This window comes from Microcebus murinus, chromosome 4 (genome assembly GCF_040939455.1).
Source record: "Microcebus murinus isolate Inina chromosome 4, M.murinus_Inina_mat1.0, whole genome shotgun sequence".
Lineage (NCBI taxonomy): Eukaryota > Metazoa > Chordata > Mammalia > Primates > Cheirogaleidae > Microcebus > Microcebus murinus.
Window position 1 is genome coordinate 33780034 of NC_134107.1, and position 24698 is coordinate 33804731.

Here is a 24698-nt window from a genome sequence, read left to right on the forward strand (position 1 = left end):
GTGTGATGTATGTTATTAATTCCTACCTTACAGATAGGAAACTAAGGCACAGGGAGGGTAAGCAGCATACTTAAGGTTATACAGGCCAGGCGTGGTGGCTCACGCCTGTAATCCTAGCACTCTGGGAGGCAGAGGCAGGCGGATTGCTCAAGGTCAGGAGTTCAAAACCAGCCTGAGCGAGAGCGAGACCCCGTCTCTACTATAAATAATAAAGAAATTAATTGGCCAACTAATATACATAGAAAAAATTAGCCGGGCATGGTGGTGCATGCCTGTAGTCCCAGCTACTCGGGAGGCTGAGGCAGGAGGATCACTTGAGCCCAGGAGTTTGAGGTTGCTGTGAGCTAGGCTGATGCCATGGCACTCACTCTAGCCTGGGCAACAAAGTGAGACTCTGTCTCAAAAAAAAAAAAAAGGTTATATAGCTAGTAAATAGCAGAGGCATGACTTGAATCTAGGCAGTCAGATTCCAGAGGCTATGCTCTTAACCTCTTTCATGAGCTTATTTTCCTTTATCTATTCCTAAAATACTGATAAGCCTAGGTTTGAGATTTTCTTTTTACTTTAGTTGTTCTTAGTCTTTTCTTTTTAGGATCTCAGACCACTTTAAGAATTTAATCCAAGTTATACATTCTACCCTACAAATCTACACAGTTATATACAACTTTGCATATAATTTCAGAGAATTAAGAGATATACCAAATTTCCATCCATGGATCCTGGAGTTTAAACCTGGGCATTCCAATACATGTCTATGACATCAACTAAAACATACATTGAATAAAACAGTTAAAGAATGATGAGAAGTCTGAAATCTTTTTCTTTAGCATAAATTTCACACCCAAATATCCAACTATTTATTAAGTGGAATGATGTGGGCTTTTCACTAGAACCTAAAACTCATTATATTTAAACTGAATTCATTACTTCACCTCAATATTTGTTCATTCTCTTTTTTTCTGACTTTGCTTAATGGTATTTATTCCAAACTTTGCCAGGCCAACAGTCTGGGAATCATCCTATCTACTGTCATTCCTTAATCTCCCATACATTTATATAGCACAGAAGTAGAAAATTACTTTCTGGAGAGGGACCTATTAAAAAAGAAAAAATGTAGAATAATAGTGTTTTATATCAGAGCAGTTTAAGCATAACCGATTAAACCTTCAGAATCTAATATGCATAATAAAATGCAGAAACAGAAAAGTAGTATTGTTATCCTTTCAAAATATGAGACTAAATTTATGATAAAAGTCTTAAAAGTAACAGTAACAAACATTGCCTTATGCTTAGATTAGATTAGCAACGAGTAGTTTTCATAACTTCAAATTTTACTTTATTCCTGCAGTACATCTTTCATAATATTTCTTACTTGCTCAAAATACTCCATGACTACCTGTTTTTGTCACTGTAGATTAATTTGCCTTTAGCTAGGCTTCCAAGTAATTCAATTCATTCATTATGCCCTTACATGGTTCCCATGATTACAAAATTTATAGTCTATTGAATAAGGTAAGCGATCATGATCTCATAATTTCAATGAAGCGTAATAAGTGCCATATAAGATAATAAAGAATACTATAGAAGTATATATGAGGAATACTGAATACGGGGAAAGGGAAGGAAATCAGCAGTTAAGGAAGACTTTCTGTAAGAGATATCTAAGTGGAGACCTCAAACATAACTAAGAGTTAGGAAAAGAGAGGAAAATAAGAGGCAGCAACAAAGAACATAAGCAAAGGTCTGGAGAGAGAAGAGAGAATGGGACTTTTATGGAATTAAAAGCTCAGGGTGATAAACACAAAGCATGAGGAAGGATAGTGAGAGGATGAAAAGAGATAATAAGGCTAAAGTGAATCAACAGTAGCAGACTGTTAAAGGCCTTCTAGTTCAAGTTAAGGAGCTTGGACCTCACATTAAGATCAACAGGGAACACAGAAAGGCCTTAAGCCAGAATATATCCTGATCAGATTTTCATATTAGAAAGTACATCCTGGCAACAGTATGACAATGGGCTGAAGCAAAGGAAATACCAAACATGGGGACAACTTAAGAAACTGTTATAATAGTTTCAATGAGAGTTGTTGATGAAGGCCTCAATTAAGGTTGTGGCAATAAAGGTGAAGAGCAGCAGACAAAATTACACAGTATTTATAAGGTAAAAACCATCAGGATTGGCTGGGTGCGCTGGGTCACACCTGTAATCCTAGCACTCTGGGAGGCCGAGGTGGGCGGATTGCTCGAGGTTAGGAGTTCGAAACCAGCCTGAGCAAGAGTGAGACCCGTCTCTACTATAAATAGAAAGAAATTAATTGGCCAACTAATATATATAGAAAAAATTAGCTGGGCATGGCGGCGCACACCTGTAGTCCCAGCTACTCGGGAGGCTGAAGCAGAAGGATTGCTTGAGCCCAGGAGTTTGAGGTTGCTGTGAGCTAGGCTGATGCCATGGCACTAACTCTAGCCTGGGCAACAAAGCGAGACTCTGTCTCAAAAAAACCCAAAAAACCCGAGCATCAAGTATATACTAACATCTGGGCAAAAATTTAAAAAAAAAAAAAAAATTGAAACAAAAAAAAAACCATGAGTAAAGGAGTAGAAGGAAAACCAGAAGAGAATGCTGAATATTGTGACAGAATTCAAAGGAAGGGAGTCCTTCAAGAAAACAGTTATTAGCAACATTAATTGCTGCAGAGATTAGGAAGGTTCAGCAATGAGAAGGTCGTTAAAGTGGTTTTAGTGAAATGGTGGTGTCTGAAGTGGACTTCAGAATAACTGAAACACTACAAAACATAAAAGTACAGACTATACAAGAAGCCTGGCTATGAAAGGGGGGAGAAATGCAATAGTGGAAAGAGAGGTAGGATTAAGAAGGTAAAATTGTTTTCTTTATTTTTAAATAAAGTGCGAAAACAGATTTGAGCCTGTTTAAAGTACACATAGACAAAATTAATAAAGAAGAGGTTAAAGGAGACAAGGAAAATTGATATTGCCAAGTGCTTGGAAAAGTGGAAGGAAATAAGACAAAGTACAGGTGAAAGATGATTCTCAAACAGGTGAGGTACTGTACACCTTCCAATTCTGAATAGAGGTAGGTTTTAAGGATTGATGGTAGAAGTTGGGTGAGTTCTCATCTCAATAAATGTTAAATGAAACTATTTTTTTTCATGTGACATACTGCAAGTCATTCCAGTGAATTAAGGAGAAAGTAGTAACGTCAGATGTTTGAGGACATGAAAATTTTAAAGGCCATTGAGATTACTCAGAATAAAAAAGAGGAGACTAGAGTTATATAAAAGTCTTCTGGTCAGTGTTGAAAACTTATTTGAGGTTAGAGATCATAATAGTCTCTAACAAATGATGGAAATAACTTAAGAAGTCAGTATATGGCAGAAATGATACGATACAGAAATTGAAACAAAGGTGTGTCTTACCCCAGAAGGGATTTTTAAGATGAATTATCAGGTTTTACTACAAAATGATGATTTAGTGTTAGAGAAACTTGATTGTGAATCTCAGCTACTAGGTGTATAAATTTGTGCAAGTTACTTAGAGTCTCTTAAAACTTTGATTTCATCATCTGCCAACTGTAGACACTTCATCTGATTGTTGTGAAATGAATTGAGTGATATAACACATGTCAAAGGCTTTAGCATGATGCCCAGCACACAGTAAATCTTCATTAAATGTTTGAATAAAATATCTAATGATAAGATTTTAGGATGTCAGAATTTGTTTTCTATGAAACAAGTATTAATAGAGGGCAAATCGTAAAGGTCTGAAAGGGAACAAAAAGTAGGAAATTGAGTTTGAAGAGAAAAAATACAAAGTATTGTGAAGATAAAAGTATTAATAGATAAGATCACTGGAACACCTTACTTCTTAGACAATGACCAAAAATAACAAGTAGGTAAAGCCTGATAGATTTAGCTGGCTGTAAAGTTGAACAAACAAAAGTCCCAGGAGTCCTCTGGAGGATAAAAAGGTAAACAGCCTGGTCCTTGCGCACTGTGGTTTTGGGGGCTGGTATATGGGTTCTGAAGACTGACAATTTAAATTCTACAAGTAGGTAGTTGAAACAAGAGACTCAGAGGAGGGAGCCAAACTTTCCCTCTGACTAATCCTAAATACGTACTCCCTACTTTAGAAGGGCTTGCAATCTAGTTATTACATAAGCATACTCTGTTGATGTCCTCTTGTTCATTTTTTAATACTGTTTTCCATAAGAGTATTTTTTTTCTCTTTGTCTCTCCTCAGTTTCTATCCATACTGTGATTCAATTAAGTCTTTTCCATACTTCTTACATCTGCACAAACATCCACATTATATATGAACTATTCATACCGTATTTCCCTGAAAATAAGATCTACTTATAAAATAAGCCCTAGCAGGATTTCTAAGCATTTTGCGCAATATAAGCCCTACCCCGAAAATAAGACCTAGTGAGGGGCATGGCTACGCAGCCTATCTGCACAACCCATGCATTTTGTCTTGGAGTGGTAAAGAATACCAGCAGCCCTTCTCATCTGCCCCATGAGAGCTCTGTTGCTTGACATGAGAGACTGGGGTCAATGGTTCTAAAGGAAATAGAGTCACAAGAAATTCAGGATGGAATTCGGGGTTTGGAGAGTTATGATGATGTTCCAGAAGAAGACGACTTAACTATATTTGAATAAATGTAGATTGTTGTACCATACTTAAAAAAAATAACACATCCCCTAAAAATAAGTCCTAGGGTGCCTTCTTGAGGAAAAATAAATATAAGACCCTGTCTTATTTTTGGGGAAACACGGTAGTTACTCCATGTGCAATCAATATCCCGTTTAAAATTCCTAAAGAGTAAAAACCAAGATATATAAGGTCTTATAGTGCCAAACATATTGTAGGAGCTTAAGTGAGTCAGTATTAAAGGTCAGGTGATTTTACTAAAGAACTGTAATGATATCAGGTTGTACTATTTCAGTCCTTTAACAAAGTTGTACTACTATAAAATTAGAAGATTATAAAATATAATAATATAAAACAGGAATTGGCAAGTTTTTTAAGGAGTCAGAAAGTAAATATTTTAGGCTTATAGGCCATATAGTCTCTGTTGTAACTACTCAACTCTGCTCTTAAAGCACAAAAACAGCCATACACAATATGCAAATAACAAGCATGGCTGTGTTCCAAATAAAACTTTATTTATAGAAGGTAGATTGCCAGCCAGTAGGTTGTAGTTTGCCAACTCCAACGTAATAAGTAAAAAAGCTCAGAATTTATTGCATAATGTAGAAAAATACAGCTCAGCAAATTCAAAAGGGTTGAAGACAATGGACAAGAATACTAATACTATAATATTCTGTGAGAGGATACTTGAGAGTGCTTAGTTTTTTGCTATTATAGGAAATAATAAAATTATGAAAAGTGTGGCAGAAGCATCCTTACGTGATCCTTACGATTCCTGTCTCCTGGTATTCATGCCTTTATGTAATCCCTTCCCCTTGAGTGCAGCAGAACCTGTGACTTGCTTTTAACCAAGAGATTACTGCAAAGGTGATGGGATGTCACTTGTATATAAGACTGGAACATATATCTTGCTGAAAGACATTCTCCATTGCTGGTTTTGAAAAAATAAGAAGGCATACTGTGAGCTGCCCTACAGAGAGGGCTGCCTCTGGCTAAAAGCCAGGAAGGAAATAAATGCTGCCACCAACCATGTGAGCTTGAAAGTAGATCCTTCCCTTGCCAAACCTTCAGATGAGAACCCAGCCCTGCCTGACACCTTTACTGCAGGCTTGCTGAGGACCCAACTAAGTTATGCCTGGATTCCTGACCCACAAAAATTATGAGATAATAAATATGTTTTTAAGCTGCTAAATTTGTGTTAATATTGTTACACAGAAATAGATAATTAATACAAAAGTACGGCCAGGTGCTGCGGCTCACATCTGTAATCCCAGAACTTTGGGAGGCTGGGGTGGGAGGATCACTCAAGTACAGAAGTTTGAGAACAGACTGGGCAACATAGCAAGACTTTGTCTCTAAAATAAAAAATATCAATTGAGTTTAAGGCTGCAGTGGGCTATGATTGGGCTCCTGCACTGTAGCCTGGCAGTAGAGTAACACCTTGTTTCTTAAAAACAAAGAACAAAAAAAGCATACTCATAACTAAATGTAATTAATTGTTCAACAGCATATCATTTATCTCCCACTACTAAAACTAAACTGTATTACTAATGTAAGAGATTATATTAAAAATAATACATTCATAAACATTACATAACTTGTATTTTAATTACTGGCAACTTCTATTAAATCTGTTTAATGCTCAATCTCTTTGCAATTGGATCAAGATCCTTTATGTAGACCATGTAAACTCTAGATATTTATGTTATCACTTTTAAAGTGTCCCAAATTTACCCATATACCAGACTGTCAGAAAGCAATTTAAATAAAACATCTCAAAGACAACTGACAAGAATAATAATACTATGCCAGTACTTAAGAATTAAATATGTTTTAAGAAAAATCTTTGATTTTTTTTTACTTGAAAACTACCTTTGACTTTTAAAGTACATATAGGAGTCCCTTAGTCCTTTAATTTATTCATCAGAGAATGGACTTTCATGTATTCCTATTTATTTATTTTGCTTATTCAGATGGTCTAAAGTAGAATTAATCTGGGTTTTTCTGGCAGTGCTCATTAGTATTTGCTACTGAAACTGCAAATACACTACTCTGAAAACCCACACTCATGCACAGGTACAGGCTCACAGATACAATTACCTTAGTAAATTAATAATCTAATGAGAAAATGGTTAAAAGCTGGCAATCTATAGTAAAAAGATATTAACACAAATAATCTTCATGCTTTAATTTTTCTTACTCCCATATTAAAAATATATTCCTTCAATGATAAGCAATATAGTAACGCCATAGGCCCCTAAGCACTGATCTTAAATCCCCATATTTAGTTTGTATTTTGGAACTATTTTTCCATTTCTTAAGGCAGATTTTATTCATCATACAAGTCACATGGCTTAGGAATTAGAGAAAAGTGGAAAAGCAGAAGAGACTCCTCATTTGCTAATCTAATCTACTTGGACTATTAAATATTAAAATGTTTGTCAATATACAATGTTGTCAAGGGTGATATGAGGGTAAAATGGTATTCTTATAACTTCTGGTTTAAGTATATGATAGTATAACCTCTTGAGAAAGCAATCGAACAATATCTAACAAAATTTGATATGCTCATTCAAGCAAGTCTATATCTTGGAATTTATTCTACATATATTTACATATATATGCAAAGGTTATATGTAAGATTATGCAAAATAGCATTGTTAGTAATAGCAAAATAGAATTAACACAAATTTTTCTATAGAGAACTATTTCAATAAATTATGGCACAGCCATACAATCAAATCCTATAAATTGTTAATAAGAATGAGGTACATCTATACAAATGCACATGAATTGTTCTGTAAGATGTATTAAATGAAAAAAGCAAGGTGCTGAATACTCTTTTATGTATGTTACTTATGTAGAAATGTTCACAGCACTGTTATCTCTGGGGATGGAGAAGAGGAACCATGGAAACAACCTAATTTTCTTTACATTTCTTTTTCTATTTCATGTATTTATTTATACCAAAACTGTAAATTATGTTTTTCAATAAAACCTTCAATTATTATTTACTTACTCAAAGATAAATTTTTTAAAAATGCAGTTGTCATTGAGATTTCCAGAATTTCTTGATCACAGGTTATTTTTCCCTCTTACATCTACTGTTAGGAATAATTCTGTCTTCAAAGTCCTTAAATAGTACTGATTAAAGGCATGATTTTTTAAAAATTCATGTATTACATTTTTAATAGTAATAATTTACAATTATACAAACCAATCTTTAAGAAATATTATACAACTGGAGATGTTATTAGCAGTCCCTATATGTCTTTTTATTGTTTTAAAAACAAAACTTTCTGACTAGAATGGGGAAATGCTGATCATGTGAAATAAGGATTTTTACAGTGCTGCAATTTCTATCCTCTTTATGCATTAATTAAATAATGACTCTTTCATTTAGAAATTTGAAAAGTTATTAAAAGAAAAATTTCCACAAATGCGGGCTTTACTTTACCACATAAAACTTTAATGTTTTAAAAGGGGCACAAGCTTATTTTACTGTTTGTGGCTATTAAATAAAATATTTAAGAAAGCTATAGAACAGTTATAAAAAAAACACAGGCCTTAGAGTCATGCCAGAATTCAAATCCTGGTTCTTTGACTAGCTATGGGCTACTGGGAAAGTTATTTCACCCTTCTGAACCTCATTTCCTCATTTATAAAATGGGAGGGGATAATATGGACTACATTTAGCATTTCACAAGGTTGTTGTACCATGTGAGAAAATATGTAACATATTTTGCACAATATATGACCCATAGTAAGAGTCAAATGAAGGCAGCTCTCACTAATAATGTTATTACTCTTCAATTATCCAGCATGGATGGGGAAAAGACATTCTATATAACTCCTGTGAATTTTCCAGATGGTGTATCATTTATTACACCAATGTTATGTGCAGGCAAAATTTTAGGAACTACCATTTTTTATTTCAATCATTTCTGGGGCAAATTCTTCCAGAATACTTACCATATTTTTTTTGCTTCCTTAAGAGGAATCAATGAATATAACCTTTATTGGTACCTGGTACTAATAATTCTGTCCAGATTATCACAATGGATAGTCCCAGTATGCTGAGTATAGGTCATACACAATACGGAAAGTTGTATTCAGTTCTGGGCATGGCTCAAGAGATAATGCAGAAGGTGCATCAAGAGGACAATCAGGAGAGTGAAGAGTGAAAACCTAACTCATAAAAACTAGGTTAAGAAAGGATTCTATTTAGTTTGCAGAAGATTTGAGGTGATAAAATAGGTATTTTCAAATATTTTAAGGGTATTGTGAAAAAGTAGGTAGATTCAGTCAATTTGTATTATATCAGAGACAAAACTATAACAATAGATATGTTACAGGTATATGTATTAAACATTACACCAAGGTTTATTTTGATTCTAAGATTCTGTGACCTATACTATTAAATAAAAAAGAGGGCAAATAGGTTTATATATTTAAATAAGAACTCTTCCACCTTTAAGATGAAGAAAAATTATGATTTATTAGTTTGTTACTTGTTTCAATAAAAAATGATGATATCTGTGATATACAATGGACTTAGTATATCAATTCCTCAAATTAATCACTCCAATAATCCTGCTCTAAATACTGAGTCTCCAAAAAAAATCAATTAACATTAATTTTAGTCTTTTTAAAAAAATGGAGCACAATGCCCTGTAACTGTTTTTAAATTATAAGAGCTACACTTTCAGATATATTTGCCAAATTTATTTCAAGTTCAGATCAACATTGGAATTTAAATGAGGACTTAAGGCAATTTCCAATTTACCTTAATTGCTGTAGAGAGTTAACAGCTTAAATATTTAATTTCAGAACTGGAAATCCACAAAATCATTATGCACAACAGAAAACTATGATCAGGAAGTGCAAAGCATGTATGTTATACTAACCAATTAGAAGAACTGTTCCAACAGCTAAACCTCCACCTGGAAATGAAACAAAACCAAGAAGAAAATTAATCTACCATTCACATTATCTTTAGCATAGATGTTAGGCTTTAACAAGAACAGGTACTTCAATAACTTTAAAATTGCAGTTGCAAACAACATTTTAATTACCTTTGCAATACTGTGCTCAAGGTACTATTATGAAATAATTATATATTATATGTAATTACACACTACACATTACAATTACTCTCATAATATACTGTACTATCCTCCTTTCTCCTGTGATAGAACCATGCAGCATTCAACATAACTGTGGTTAAGTTAAGCACTCCAATGTTATATTTAGCACTTGTTAATAAATTAACTCCATAGCCAAGACCTAAATGTTCACAGTAACTTAACTACTATGGAAGTACAACATAGAAAAGAAAGGTTATTATGATAGAAATTCCATTTAATATTTACCCTCAAAATTTAGTAAGCCTTTGAAGAAAAAACTGATAATTAAAGGTAATTTTTTTATTATGAACAATATATACAAAGTCTGGACATGTGCTAAATAAATTTAGAATTTAAAATTAACATTTTTGCCATTTCAAACAAGAAAGGGCATAATCACAAAATACATTTCCAATATTACTAGAAAATGTTCCTTTAAATACGTGAATTATGGTAATATGATCATGAAATGTATACCTCTATTACTGAACCATTAAAAATCAATTTAAAATCAAGTTTTAAAAAACTAGAATTATACTAAAATGACATTAGACTACGGATACTTTGTTCTTCACCCCATTTGTAAAAATGCTACCATTTGTGATCTCAAACACTGACAAATTCACTTAAAAATTCAAATATTCGTATCAAAGAATAAATAGATGTATTTAAACTATAATTAGGCCAGGCCTGCTGGCCTACCTGCAGTCCTCCAACTCTAGGAGGCCTACATGGGAGGATTGCTTTCACTCTGGAATGCTGGGGGAAGGCCAGGAATTCTGGACCAGCCTGAACTAAAGCAAGACCTCCTCTCTACTAAAAAGAGAAAAAATTAGCCAGTTGTGGTGGCCTGCAACTACTCGGGAGGCCAAGGCAGCAGGATAACGTGAGTCCAGGAGTTTGAGGTTGCAGTGAGCTATGATGACAATGACACTACTCTAGCAGGGGCAAGAGAGTGAGACTCTGTCTCCAAAAAGAAAAAAAAGTAGTAATATAATTAATTTTAAAAAAAGCTACTCAAAACTGTTGAACAATTGAAGACAATGTTAATAGTTTTGCTTTTTGTTTTTGTGTACAAAACTGTGAAAGACACACTTAGAACACCTATAGAGAACTTTCTTCAAAAAAATTTACAGTGGCAGATGCTATGTAGAAAAACTTAGTATGAAAAGTTCCTCTGATAGTGTTTATTTTTTTGCCATGCAAGTAAGCAAACATAACTGCTGTGTTTCAAACAATTTGAAATCTGGTAACACACATGCACACAGAATAAAATGCAACATGAGACTTATGCTGATTTATGCTTAAAATTTATCAATTTTATGACAATATGTAGACCATCTCAAACTGGTAGAGAAGTAATAAAAAAAAAAACCCAGTACCTTTAAATGTGTTTATGTTTAAGCTTATATATTTATAGGGCTGAATACATATTTTAATTTCATATTTAGACAAGTTCCTTCATTATAGCACCTATAGCCATACCAGACTAAATAGGAAAACGTCAACTATTGTTCAGACAAAAAGATTAACATAAGTTGAAATTTTTATGACAGCAATCAAAATCAATCAGAACAAAAGTTTGCTTTGGGAAAATATTAGACTAAGTGTTTAGTTTCATAGTTTGTGCCACATACAAACTACTAAGTTTTTAATCTATTTTGAACATTTCACATCATACTTTCCAATTCCTTACTTCCCTACTTTTCCTTACATGCAAAACAATTTAATTACATAATAGCCATTCTGTGTATGCATAAGATGAAATAATATAAGCATACAATAGACATTGCAGTATCCAGGCTAGAACAGGTACTATAAAAAAAAGTTAGTTAGTTGCGTTTCCCACTTTAACCTATTTTCCTATACAGAGAATTTAGATTTCCTACCTAACCTCCCCTGGATTACATTTATGTCTCCTCAAATTAGGAATTTATATAAGGCCTCCACTGGAATAGACAGGGAAGTAAAGATTTTTAACATTCATAGTGGGACAATGAGAACTGATAGAGAAACAGTTTCCCAATTAAATGAAGTGATATATCTAGCATAGTTTCTGGCCCAGAGGGTTACTCAGTAAGAGCTACCTTACCATTCTAGCAATTATTTTCTGATTACAATAAACTTCTAAAAGGTTATTGCTATTTGATAAATGGTGATCATTGTAACAGTAATAATTAGTAAGAATACTTCCCCTTGATGAACTAGTTAAGTAAGGCATTATACAAATCAGACTAAGCTAAGAATGTGGTTTTTTATAAATCCAAACAACCTTCTGCTCCTGATAATTCATAAAACATCACTCAAATTTTTAAAATCTAGCTGGGCACAGTGGTGTGCACCTGTAGTCCCAGCTACTAGAGAGGCTAAGGTGGGAGGATTACTTGAGCCCAGGAGTTCAAGGCCAGCATGGGCAAACTTTTAAAATATCATGTGCATTATAATTCTGATGGAATATTTGAACATTACTTAAGACAACATAACGTGGGAACATATTAAAAGACTTTTAGCAGCCAACTATCATATAAGACTTCTCTTACAAAAAGAAGTTCTTTTTTTCCCTAATGAGCTCATCTATTATGTGAATTCATTCACTAGATTCAAATTTAGATTAGCAAATGTTGGTCATTTTGAGGTTGGTCATGGGAAATAAGATATAACCCACCTTATGAACTTATTAATACTAACTTATTAAACTTATCAACTCATTTAAAGCTTTTTAAATCAAGCTTTATTCTATGCATATTAAGTGAAATGATTTGACCTACACATACAGACACACACAAATAGCAGCAAAGTTCCTTTACTCTTCCAAATTTGATTTTAACGAGACAAGATTTCACAGCATTTCTGCAAAATACTTTTTTTTTTTTTGAGACAAGGTTTCACCTGTCACCTGGGTTAGAGTGCAGTGGCATCATCATAGCTCACTGCAACCTCAAACTCCTGTGCCCAAGCAATCCTCCTGCCTCAGCCTCTCAAGTAACTGGGACTATAGGCACTTGCCACCATGCCTGGTTAGTTTTTCTGTTTTTTGTAGAGATGGGAGTCTCGTTCTTGCTCAGGCTGGTCTCAAACTCCTGGCCTCAAGAGATTCTCCCACTTTGGCCTCCCAATGTGCTAGTATTACAAGTGTGAACCGCCACACCTGGCAAAATATATTTATATAAGGTATAAACTAAAGTTCAAATATGTCTGTAGCCATGGCCCCATCAAGAAATAAATAAAAAGCTAAAACCAACCAACCAGGACAGGATTTCTCGATGTATTCCTTGAAAAGTAGCTTTTAATAGACTTAAATTCAGTAATCTGTTAGTAATTTTATCTAATTTCAAAAGCAACACAGACTTCACACTAACATTTCCCAATTAAAATAGAAATAACTTTTTCCAATAGGCCACTAAAATGTTTCACAGTTAAGTAATGGGGAAAGGAAGCAATCATCTTTCTTCTGTGATGAAAACAGTAAAATGGCTCTGTTCATCGCCTCAGCTCCCCTTTCATCCAAACTTAGAAAAATCAAAACACTTCCTGAGTAACTAAGCAAATAAGTCTTGATTCTTGGTTTTACTTCTAGTCTTCTTTAAAAAGTATATTTATGTATATTTCCAGCTTTCTAAAAATACAAATGAAGTATTTCAGGTACACATAAGTATACATCAGTTTGAATGGTTGAAAATAGTTTGCAAATTTCCTAAGGTACTAATTTCAAGATTTTACATCTTTTAGAAATAAAACATTTTGTCTTAAAACCATAAAAAATATTTAATACTGAAAAGAAATCAGAAAATTTAAGATCTTGTTATTGAGTATCAAGGTCTTTGTTTGTTTGTTTGTTTTTTTAGGGACAAGTTCTCCCTGTGTTGCCTAGGCTGGAGTGAAGTGGTACAATCATAGCTCACTGTAACCTTGAACTTCTGGGCTCAAGCAATCCTCCCATCTCAGTCTCTTGAGTAGCTAGGACTACAGGAACATGCCACCATGCCCCACTAATTTTTAACTTTTTTGTAGAGACGTGTCTCTATGTTGCCCTGATTCGTCTTGGGCTCAAGCAATTCTCCTGCCTTAGCCTCCCCAATTACTGAGATTACAGTCACCATGCCTGGCCTAAGATCCTCTTATCTTATGATTTATCATAAGATAAAAGAAAGGGTTTTTGTTGTTGTTTCAATCCATGTGGGCAGTAAACAATATCAGTAGTATTTTAAAGGGCAAAAATTCAATCCTCACATGCCCCCCAATACAAACTTTTAAACTATAAATTTTATGTAATGAGGTCAAATTAATACACTAGAATATGAAGGCCCAAATTGACACTTTATTTTTCGACAAGGGCTTCTCCCTTTTTCAAAGTTAGAGAAAGTAAAAGGGAAAAGAAATAAGTCACGAAAGATAACAGCGATTTATAACAGTCCTCTCCAGATCTCTGTATAGAAAAATAATTTTGCTTAAAATTATAGAAAGGTATTTTGGGAAAAATGCAATGTCAAAAAACAAATTCATATCCTTTCCATGGTTCATAGCAACAGCTTTACTTAATTAATGCCATACCTCAAATTAAGTGGCAGTTATTTTGTTAATGAGTCTACTTTTTTTTCCTTAAGAAACATCTTGATGACTCCTGATTATGACACAACCATTGGCTTGGCAAATATGGGAATCAAAATAAAGCATGAACAGTGATAAGGGTTCTGTAAATTAAATCACAGGAAACAATTTTACATAGCAATACAAAAGGAATAGACTGTATTTTCTTTAAATGTACAGCTAACTGTATTAGTTGCTAAAAGATCGTAACCAAGATTGTGTTAAATATATAGTCCAAGGTCCAATACTTAACCTGTATATCTTAGTACAGGTTAAGATACAGTAGAGCAAAGGAAACAAGCCCACCAGTGTTTACTTTTTGACATCAGTGTTGAAAATGGAAGCAACTATCAAGCTTCTTTCAGGGTACTTTTCCTGGACTATTACTTATCCCAAATCCCTATCTGACATTCCTGTCAAAATTTAATAAGTTCTGAACAGCACAGAGGTTAAGCCAGTTAAATCTGCAAAGTCTCCCTTCCTTCAGCAACCTTTTGGAGGAAGAGGCTGGGATAATTCTCCCAGGTTAGGCTTAAGGTCCTAAGATGGACTATATATAATATCTTATGGGAATAAACAAGAAATTCCTCAACTAACAATAAAAATGTCCTAGAAGGGCAGGGTTGAGAACATGGGTTAGGAAATCTAAGAATCTGAAACATTTAAATGTAGCTAACTTGGGAAATGTATATTAAAATTTAACAATAAAGTTAGGTTGTCAGAATAAAAATATTTATTAATGTATGATCAGATCATGTTTGAAATATGCAGATATTGGGAATTTTCAAATTTATAAAATACTTTGGAGTAAGCAATGAAAATAGCATATTATCAAATGTTCAACATTAAATTAGTCTGTATGATGCCTTTCAAATATATTTTGCAGCTATGCTCAAAGTTATAATGATGTCACAGTGGCAGTAGTAAAATGTCACTGCACTAAATAGAGATTATAATACAATCTTTACTTGTTACACAGTAGCTACATAATATATTTAGGCAACAATAATTATTATTTTTGTTACAATATGGTCATAGTAGGCTTGTCATAATTTGAGTCAAATAACATTTTAGAGTAATAATATAGTCTGAATTGCTTATATTTATACATATTAGCAGTCAAATATGTTGATTTTAAATGCTTTAATGATAAACAAATGTAAAGTATTTGCTCCATAGGAACATACAAAAAAAAATCAAAACACAAAAATATCATTATGAAGTTAACAACTAAAATACTTCTGGACATATTTACTATTCAAAATGTAATAACTCCTATTAAAAGAACTTCAACTTCTATGTACTTTAAGAATTGCATACATGCAAAATGTTTCAAAATATTTCAAATTATTCAACTGATACCATTTCAATCATCTTAATAAACACTGATTTTTAGCATAAGCTTGTTACAAATATAGTACTAGAGTCCTCCAGCCCCCAGGCAAATATGGAAAATTTAAAAATTACTGTTCAAGTTTGTATCTTTGTGGAAACCCATGTAGAAGGTGCTTTGGGTTCTCTCTTTGGTGGGTGCTTTAAGAGACTATAATTAAATCATTAATCTTAGGTTCAATAAATGGTCAATGACCCCTGAAGAGTTCTCAAAAATTTGAGACAGGGGGGAGGGGGGAAAGGGCAGTTATTGAAACCTTAAAATCTGTACCCCCATAATATGCAGAAAAAAAAAAGAATATATAAAAAAAGAAAAAAAATTTGAGACAGCTGTAGCTGTAGCACAGTGCAGAGAACACTAAATTTAGAGCCTAAAGATCAGCCTTCCTGATCACTAGTTTTGTGACTGTTTATATCACTTAAATTTTTGAGTCTATTTTTAAAGTTCAAGCATGTAACTCTGTCCTACATGTTTCATTATCTCTTGCCTCAGTTTTTTTAATACATTATTTTTCTTTTAATCAAGAATTTATTGAGAACCTACTAGGTGCCAGGAACTGTGCTAGGCACATTTTGTTGTTCTAATGAGGAACTGAAGACATAATGCCAGTAATGTAACTTTTTTGTTTGGGGAGTTTTAATAAAGTGGATGAAGTTACATATTCCCATTGAATTAAAAACATAGATATATAAGAGCCAGGAAAGGCTTCCATGTGAGGTTCACAAGGGAAAAATGGTGAAATAAATATTTGCTAAATAGATATTTTGAATCATTTCTGTTTCTGCTACCATGCTTCTCAGGAGGACAACAGACTCAAGACAATTAAGTGAAAACACTTAAACATGTAGAAATATTCAGGGTCCAGTAATATCCAGAAATAACAGAATTAATAAGAAGCCATACTTTTTCTGATAGGTTGCTTGCCTTGTTACTTTACTCTGCAGTAAACCTATCTGAAAAGCCCACTTGGGGGAGAAAATAAGAGAGAAAATTTCAAGTGAGGTACAAGGACAAGAAACGGCAGTTGCGATATTTTATGAAAGTGTACAAGACTTAACAGACGTACACATCACACCCTGTGAAAAAAGTTATAAAACACAGACTGTTTTAAAATGAAGCAGCATTCAAATATAAATTAATTAATCTACAAGCTTTATAGACAGATCTGTCCACCAATCTAGTCAATCCTCTCAATTTAACAGTCATAAAACAAGCATATTCCTCAGCAGGCTTCTCGGAAAGAAAGCCTAAGAACTATATTTCTTGTTCTTGTTAAAATGTGAATTAAATTTAAAAATATCGTTTGGAATGTAGCAGAAATCAACTATGGGAAGCAAAATGCATACATCAAAAATATATACACACAGATAATGCAGATATGGGTATGATTATCTAAAAATCAATGACAGACTCTAACTACGAGTCAACATAAACCTTTAACATCCCCAGTCTTAAAGCCAATAAGGTTTAACCAGGAGATAAGCAGTTTGGAGGTGAGAGAAGGGAAGTCACTTATTTTCAATATTTTCTAACGAAGCCTGTCTCTCACAATGATACAAACTTTTGTACGTTAGTCCAAACCCTGAGCTACCGGGGTTGGCAGAAGAGTGTACTCAGGGACCAGGAGGTTATTCTAAATGAGAGTCAAACTGTCTCCATATATTAATGCTTTCCCTTGACTAGGAAACATTTCAGGGTAAAAAGCATGTACAGACCACGTTGCAATCTAGAAAGGGGCTGGCGGGCACAGGGAACGAGAATAGAAAACGGGGGCGTTAAAACACGTTTAGTTAAGAGCACTTATAAGGCGCTATACAATCCCTCCTTCCCTCCATCTCTATCAGATCAGGCTGTTCTCTCCACATCCTGAAGCTTAGGGGTAAGAGAGAGAAGAGGGGTTACAGTGGCTCCCCGACAGGTCCCCTCCCTAAGTTTTCCCTCGGTTGAGCCCAGTTTTTCGTTCCGAACCGACCTAAGAGCTGGTCCAGGGCTGGAAGCCCGGTTGACACCAGCAGCTGTCCATTCCGCACCGACGGTCGCGTGCCCGCAATGGACACCAGTCGAAGGCCGCCGCTGTCGGTCCCGCTGGCTCTAGGACCCCTCCTCTGGAAACTGGTGACTTTGCTCTTGCTGGCAGCCGATGCCACAGAAGCAGTACTCCCAGCGCCTGTGCCGCAGGTTGCCGCTGCCGCCATCTTGGAGCCTCCGTGTTGACCCAATAGGAACTCTGGGAACTCGAACAGCCGGCCTGTAGCGGCCGGCCGCAAACTCCCGCCTCCTCACCCCTACCGCGGCTTTAGTAGCCAATAAGACAGAGACGTTCCTCCCAAGTCAACCAATCGCATGGCGTATTGCTGAAACGTGAGCTTCACGTAGGGACGGCCGACTTCTGCGGGGCCCAGGTGAGAAAGGGCCACCTGAGTCCTGGGTGAGGGTCTTCCGGGTTTCTTTGGGGCCAGAGGTGGGTAGAATCATTTAATGTTCTTGTTTTGAGTGCCTTCGTGCTCGTTGAGTTAAAGATGAGGTTGGTGAAGTGATAAACCCTAAGGACTTATCAAACAATTGCTAGCGGGAGCCTGCACCTTTCTTCGCTCGATAGTATACTGAGAGGAGAGAGACTTTTCCCTGCTCCTTCCTCTTCTGGTTTATGAGAGAAAATTCTTTCCGCCTTCCCAATGAAGTCCTTTTCTGAATTTTGTGTTATACGGAAAGGATTGGAAGTGTTACCTTAATGAGTTGCTTGCTGAGTGTTGGTGCTTAGTTCGTTAGTGCCTAGTGGTAAGTGGGTTGGATTTAGACCTTACAGTTGAGAACTCTTTAATGTTTGAGGCAATTTGGTTTTCCGCTGCCAACTTATACCTTTCTGACAAGTCCCGGTGAGAAACTTTCATTAATTTTAATTAGTGTTTCTGAAAGTCTTGGATCATCTTTTCCTAAGCAGTGTGAATGACAAGTGTTACTTTGACAACCTTGTTCACACATTTAATTGTCGTTTGCTGTTAAAGCAGCTGCAAATAACAAAACAATTTGGGTTTCTTTCCCCCCAAAACGGTAAGAACAATTAGGTGTGTATGTACTTTTTTGAAGTGGTGAACTCTGAATCGAGAGCTTTCTTACTAGAATGTGAATTATGTGTGCGGAAAAAACATGTAATTTAGAGCTATGTTTTTGGATTTAAAAATTTTCTCGAAACTGAACTGAGGGGGCTGGGTGGTAGGTGATTTTTGAAGGCATTCATGATTGACAAATGTCTAAACTGACAAGGACTCCCAAATCATTTCGGCCCTACTAAATTATTGAATTTGACAGTGATCTGTGATACTTTTAAATATATGCAAACCTCATTGAAATTCTTGCCATTGAATTGTTTTAAATTTCAGTGACCTGTTGAAAGTTTTCAACTGATTAAATTTGAAGAACTGAAATTAGTATTGTTAAATAGTCACTGGACTTTTTCGTTTTTGGAGGATTAAAAAAAATTTTTTTTTAAAGAACCACGTTCAGAGAAAACAACCTTACTATTTAACAATGTATCACCTGGGATGCTTTGATAAAGGTTGCTTTCATGTTAAATCTTTAAATTACTCAATAAATAGCTGTTGAGTGATTACTGTCTTCGGAGACCTAATCTTTTCATTTTAGACTTAGGCTAATAAAAATGATCTCATCTGAGGGAGATAAGATTCATACATAGAAAACAACATAGCACTTAATAATAGAAACTTCTTGAATATTGTTGATGCCCTGAAAACTTTGAAATACTAAATATAATTATAATTTTTTAACAGATAATGTTTTTATTATGTACAACATGATGTTTTGAAGTATATATACATTGTGAAATGGTTAAATCTAGCTAACAATGCATTATCTCACATAGTTATCATTTTTTATGGTAAGAGCACATAACATCCACTCTCTACAATTTTTAAGAATATATATTGTCATTAACTATAATTATCTTGCTATAAATTCATGCTATACAATAGATTCTTGAAATTTATACCTCCTATCTAACTGGAATTATCTAATTATCTATCTAACTGGAATTGACTAACGTCTCTTTATACCTACCTAACCACTCCAGCCTTTGGTAACCATCATTATACTCTACTTCTGTGAGATCAACTGTTTTAGATTTCACCTGTGAGTGAGAGCATGCAATATTTGTCTTTTGGTTTCTGGCTTATTTCACTTAACATAATGGCATAATTCATTTTTATAGGCTTCTTTGCTAAATATTCTCATTTCCTACCTTATTTACATAACCCTTGTCTCAAGGTGATGGTAGTGATACTTTGTCTCATTACTGGAACTGAAGAATTATTTTCCAACTTTGGCTATATTCAGGAAGCATAACCTGTATACACACCAAAGCATTCATGAAATTAGGACATATCTCTGGTATAACACTTTTATAGAGTAAATTAATGTCCTTTTTTTCCACAAAGATAAAACGTTTGCTCCCAAATAATTCTAAATACTTGAACATGCCAGCATATAGTGGAGTTGAATATAAAACATTGGAAAAAAGTATTAATGGAGGAGATAAAGAGTATATGTTTAAGTGTGCCATTAATTAATTAAACAATTATTTGTTGAATACATACTAAATTCCAGGAAGTGTGCTAAGAGCTCAGGTTACAGGAGAAAAAATACTTAGTCTGTGTACCCCTTGAGTTCACAGTTTGGGGAGATGGGTAGGTAAATAAGCTAATAAAGTACAGTGGTCCCTTGAACAATGCAGGGGTTAGTAATGCCAACACCTGCAAGGTCAAAAATCCACATCTAACTTTTGACTACCCCATACTACTAACACCCTGCTTTTGACCAGAGCTTTACTAATAACATAAACAGTTGATTAACACAGTGGTCTCCAACCATTTTGGCACCAGAGACTGGTTTCATGGAAGACAATTTTTCTGTGGACGTGGGGGGCAGGGTGCAGGCAGAGGCTGAGGCAGAGGTAGAGCCTGTGGGGCCTGGTTCCTAAAAGGCCAGGGACTGGTACCAGTCTACTGCCCAGGGATTGAGGACTGCAGAATTAATGCATATTTTATATGTTATATGTATTATATACTGCATATATATATATATATATATATATATATATATATATATATTTGGAGACAAGGTATTGCTGTGTTGCCCAGGCTGAAGTGCAGTGGTACAGTGATGTCATCTTAACTCACTGCAACCTCCAACCCCTGGAGTCAAGCAATCCTCCTGCCTCAGCCTCCCAGGTAGCTGGCACAACAGGTGTGTGCCACCACACCTGGCTAATTTTTTATTTTTGTAGAGCTGTAGTCTCACTATGTTGCAAAGGCTGGTCTCGAACTCCTGGCATCCTCCAGTCTCCGCCTCCCAAAGTGTTAGGATTACAAGCATGAGCCACGACACCTGGCCTATATACTATGTTCTTACAATAAAGTAAGCTAGAGAAAAGAAATTGTTTAGAAAGCCATAAGGAAAAGAACATACATTTACTATTTATTAAATGCAAGTGAGTCATCATAGTGGACTTCATCCTCATCTTCTTCACACTGAGTAGGCTGAGGAGAAATAGGAAGAGGAGAGATTGGTCTTACTGTCTCAGAGATGCAGGAGAGACAGGTACATCTTAATTTCTGTTTTGCTTTTTCATTTCTCTAAAAATGTCTCTATATAGTACCAATCCTTCCAGTGTTTGCTTTAGTTTCAGTGCCCATATAATATAAAAGGGTCCGTGTCCTAAAAGAAGTCAAAAGCAGTCCTGAATAATTAAAACCCTCCTGCCAGATTGTCTAGTGTCAGTTTGTCTTCTGGCACTGCTTTTTCTACATCTTCTTCATCATCTGGCACTGATTTGGAAGCACTCATCTTTATCAAGTCATCTTCTGTTAATTCCTCTGGTGTTTGTCTATTAGCTCTTGAATTTTTCCAGCATCCATATCTTGAAACTCTTCTCCTCCACCTTCCCCCCCCCCCCTCCATATCCACAATCTCTTTCATGACTTCCTTGTTTGGTTCTGTCATAAATCCTGTAAAGATACACAACATCTGGACAGTTTTCTCCAACAGGAATTTATTATTTCAGGCTTCATGGCTTTCACAGTTTTTTTCTGTTACAGTGATGGCATCTTCAGTCATGTAATCTTTCCAGACTTTCATGATGCCATCTCTCTTGGGGTTCTCTTCCATAGCATTGATAATCCTTTCCATAGAGTGCCATGTAGAATGAGTCTTAAAAGTTCTTATGCCCCCATGATCTAGAGGCTGAATTAGAGACATTATATTTGGGGGCAAGTAGACTACTTCAGTACCTTCTCTGTTGAATTCATGGGATTCTGGGTGGCCAGGGGCATTGTCCAGTATCAGAACTTTAAAAAGGCAGTTCCTTACTGGCAAGGGACTTCCTGACTTCAGGTACAAAGCATCATTGGAACCAATCCAGAAAAAGAGTTCTCATTTTCTAGGCCTTCATGTTGTACAACCAGAAGACTGGCAGCTGGTGTTTGTCTTTTCCCATCAAGGCTCAGGAGTTAGCAGCTTTATAGATAAGGGCAGTCTTGATCATAAACTTGATTGTATTTGCACAAAACAGAAGAGTTAGCCTATTCTCTCCTTTCTTAATTCCATTGCTCACTTCCTTTCCTTACTAGTAAATGTCTTTTGTGGCATTTTTTCCAGTGTAGGGTACTTTCATCTACATTAAAAACTTGTTCAGCCAGGTGTGGTAGCTCATGCTTATAATCCCAGCACTTTGGGAGGCCAAGGTGAGAGGATTACTTGAGGTCCGGAGTTGAAGACCAGCCTGGGCAACATAGCAAGACCTCATCTCTACAAAAAAATTAAACAATTAGCCAAGTTCAGGAGGCTGAGGCAGGAGGATGGCTTGAACCTTGGAGTTCAGGGCTGCAGTGGGCTATGATCGCACCACCACACTCCAGTTTGTGAGACAAAGTGCGACCCTGTCTCAGAAAAAGTAAGTAAGTAAAAATTAAAAAAAAAACAAAAACAAAAAAAACTGCTCAGGAAGATATCCTTTCTCCTCCACAACTTTCTAAATGGCATCTGGGAACTTATCTGCTGTCTCTTGGTCAGCAGAATCCAATACTCCCATTATCTTAACATTTTTAAAGCCAAGCCTCTATTTAAAATTATCACACTATCCTTTGCTGGCATTAAATTCTCTGGCTTTAGATCTTTGACATTCCTTCTACTTTAAGTTGTCATACAGTGACTTCATTTTTTTCCCCAAATCATATTAGCGTCTATAGGTATGCGTTTCTTATAGTAATCTTGTACCCGTATAAAAGCTACACTTTTCAATATAATATAAAAAGGTACTTTGCAAAAAATGCAAGGTTTTTAGCCTGCTGATGTAACCGCGGCAATGGCTTCATGGATTTCTTTTTCATTTTTTTTTTTTTTTTTTTTTGAGACAGAGTCTCACTTGTTGCCCAGGCTAGAGTGAGTGCTGTGGCGTCAGCCTAGCTCACAGCAACCTCAAACTCCTGGGTTCAAGCAATCCTTCTGCCTCAGCCTCCCAAGTAGCTGGGACTACAGGCATGCGCCACCATGCCTGGCTAATTTATATATATATATTAGTTGGCCAATTAATTTCTTTCTATTTATAGTAGAGACGGGGTCTCACTCTTGCTCAGGCTGGTTTCGAACTCCTGACCTCGAGCAATCCACCTGCCAGAGTGCTAGGATTACAGGCGTTAGCCACCGCGCCCGGCCTCTTTTTCTTTTTTTATAATTGTCCTTATCCCCCATTCATTTATCTTAAAATTGTGGGCAACCACAGCTGCAGTCCTCAGTCTATGGTATATGTACAGCAAGTCAACTTTTTTCTTGAAATGTCATGACTTTCTCTGCTTTTTGGGAGCATTTCCAGCATTATTACTGGCATTTCATGGTGTTGAGGCTTACAGTGTTGTACTAAGCACATCGAAAAATGTGCGAGAACCTTGAGAAAGCTTTTTTACTGTTATATGCTATTTACTGGAGAGATGAATTGCTCACACTGACATGATGAGCATCTCATGGTGTTTTAAGCAGATACTTGCAATGCTTGAGCTCACTGTAATAGCAACAGGGGTGACTGTGAAATGATTATAGTAGTATGGTATTACTACGGTTAATGTTATGCAGTTATGATTGTATACTTAATGTTTGTTTACATTTCTCTCTACTGTAAATGGCACCATTTCAAATGGCACCACGTACCTGGCACCATGTACAATCTGTTAAGGTTTGTGTAAGTTCGTAAATTTTAGCTTTATGATAGATTTGTGTAGATTTTATGTTAGTATTTAAATGGTAGACTAGTATCCACATGTATTTTTTCCATTCACAACATACCTTGTTCTTATTTTTTTTATATTTCTAGGCTGTACAGTTCATCTGTGAGTTTTTTCAAATTGTTGCACATCTACAAAATTTTCCAATATATTTATTTAAAAAAATTTGTTTTTAAGTGGACCCATGCAGTTCTAACCTGTGCTGTTCAAGGGCGAACTGTCTCCTTTAAGTGCTATGGAGAACAAATGTGGGTTACCTCACTCAGACTGAGTGAAGGAAGCCTTGGAAAGTTTCCCCTGAGGAGGAAGCATAGTCTGAGTTTTGAAGAATGTGTAGGAGATAACAACATTAAATAGAATGGAAGCCATTGCAAAGAATGGATGACTACTCCTTTCTGTTCCCATATTTCTATATAAATAGTTTTCATGATTCATACAGAGTACTAAGAGAAGAGGAGACAGAAGTTAGGCAAAGGTCTGATTGATTTTTGGAAGGTTGTGGATTTTTTTTTTTCCTTAAGCATAATGGGAAGTGGGAATCATTGAAAAACTTTAAGTAAAAGGAGGACATAATGATCATATTTGATTGTTATGGAATTGCTGAAAGTGTGCTAAAAGAAAATGGACTGGCTACAA

General features: G+C 35.4%; 2 protein-coding genes across 24 annotated transcripts in view; one reads left to right on the plus strand and one right to left on the minus strand.

Moving 5' to 3' along the window:
- The window catches only part of ELP4 (elongator acetyltransferase complex subunit 4), a 211983-nt gene extending 193983 nt beyond the window's left edge, over window positions 1–18000 (minus strand). For all 4 annotated transcript variants that reach the window (XM_020286532.2, XM_076002057.1, XM_076002059.1 and 1 more), the window contains exons 1-2: window positions 17747–18000; window positions 9576–9611 (exon numbers count right to left, since the gene is read on the minus strand). In XM_020286532.2, the coding sequence (XP_020142121.1) occupies window positions 9576–9611; window positions 17747–17969 (259 nt within the window). In that variant the 5' untranslated portion in view covers window positions 17970–18000. The remainder of the gene's footprint in view (window positions 1–9575; window positions 9612–17746) is intronic.
- A 122-nt stretch (window positions 18001–18122) lies between these two features.
- IMMP1L (inner mitochondrial membrane peptidase subunit 1) overlaps window positions 18123–24698 on the plus strand; it is a 79028-nt gene continuing 72452 nt past the window's right edge. For 9 of the 20 annotated variants that reach the window (XM_076002062.1, XM_076002067.1, XM_076002061.1 and 6 more), the window contains exon 1: window positions 18128–18176. The gene's annotated coding sequence lies outside the window, so the exon portion shown is untranslated. Of the gene's footprint in view, window positions 18236–24698 lie in introns of all 20 variants that reach the window. The other 11 variants (XM_012785950.3, XM_012785958.3, XM_012786004.3 and 8 more) reach the window with 5 other exon arrangements.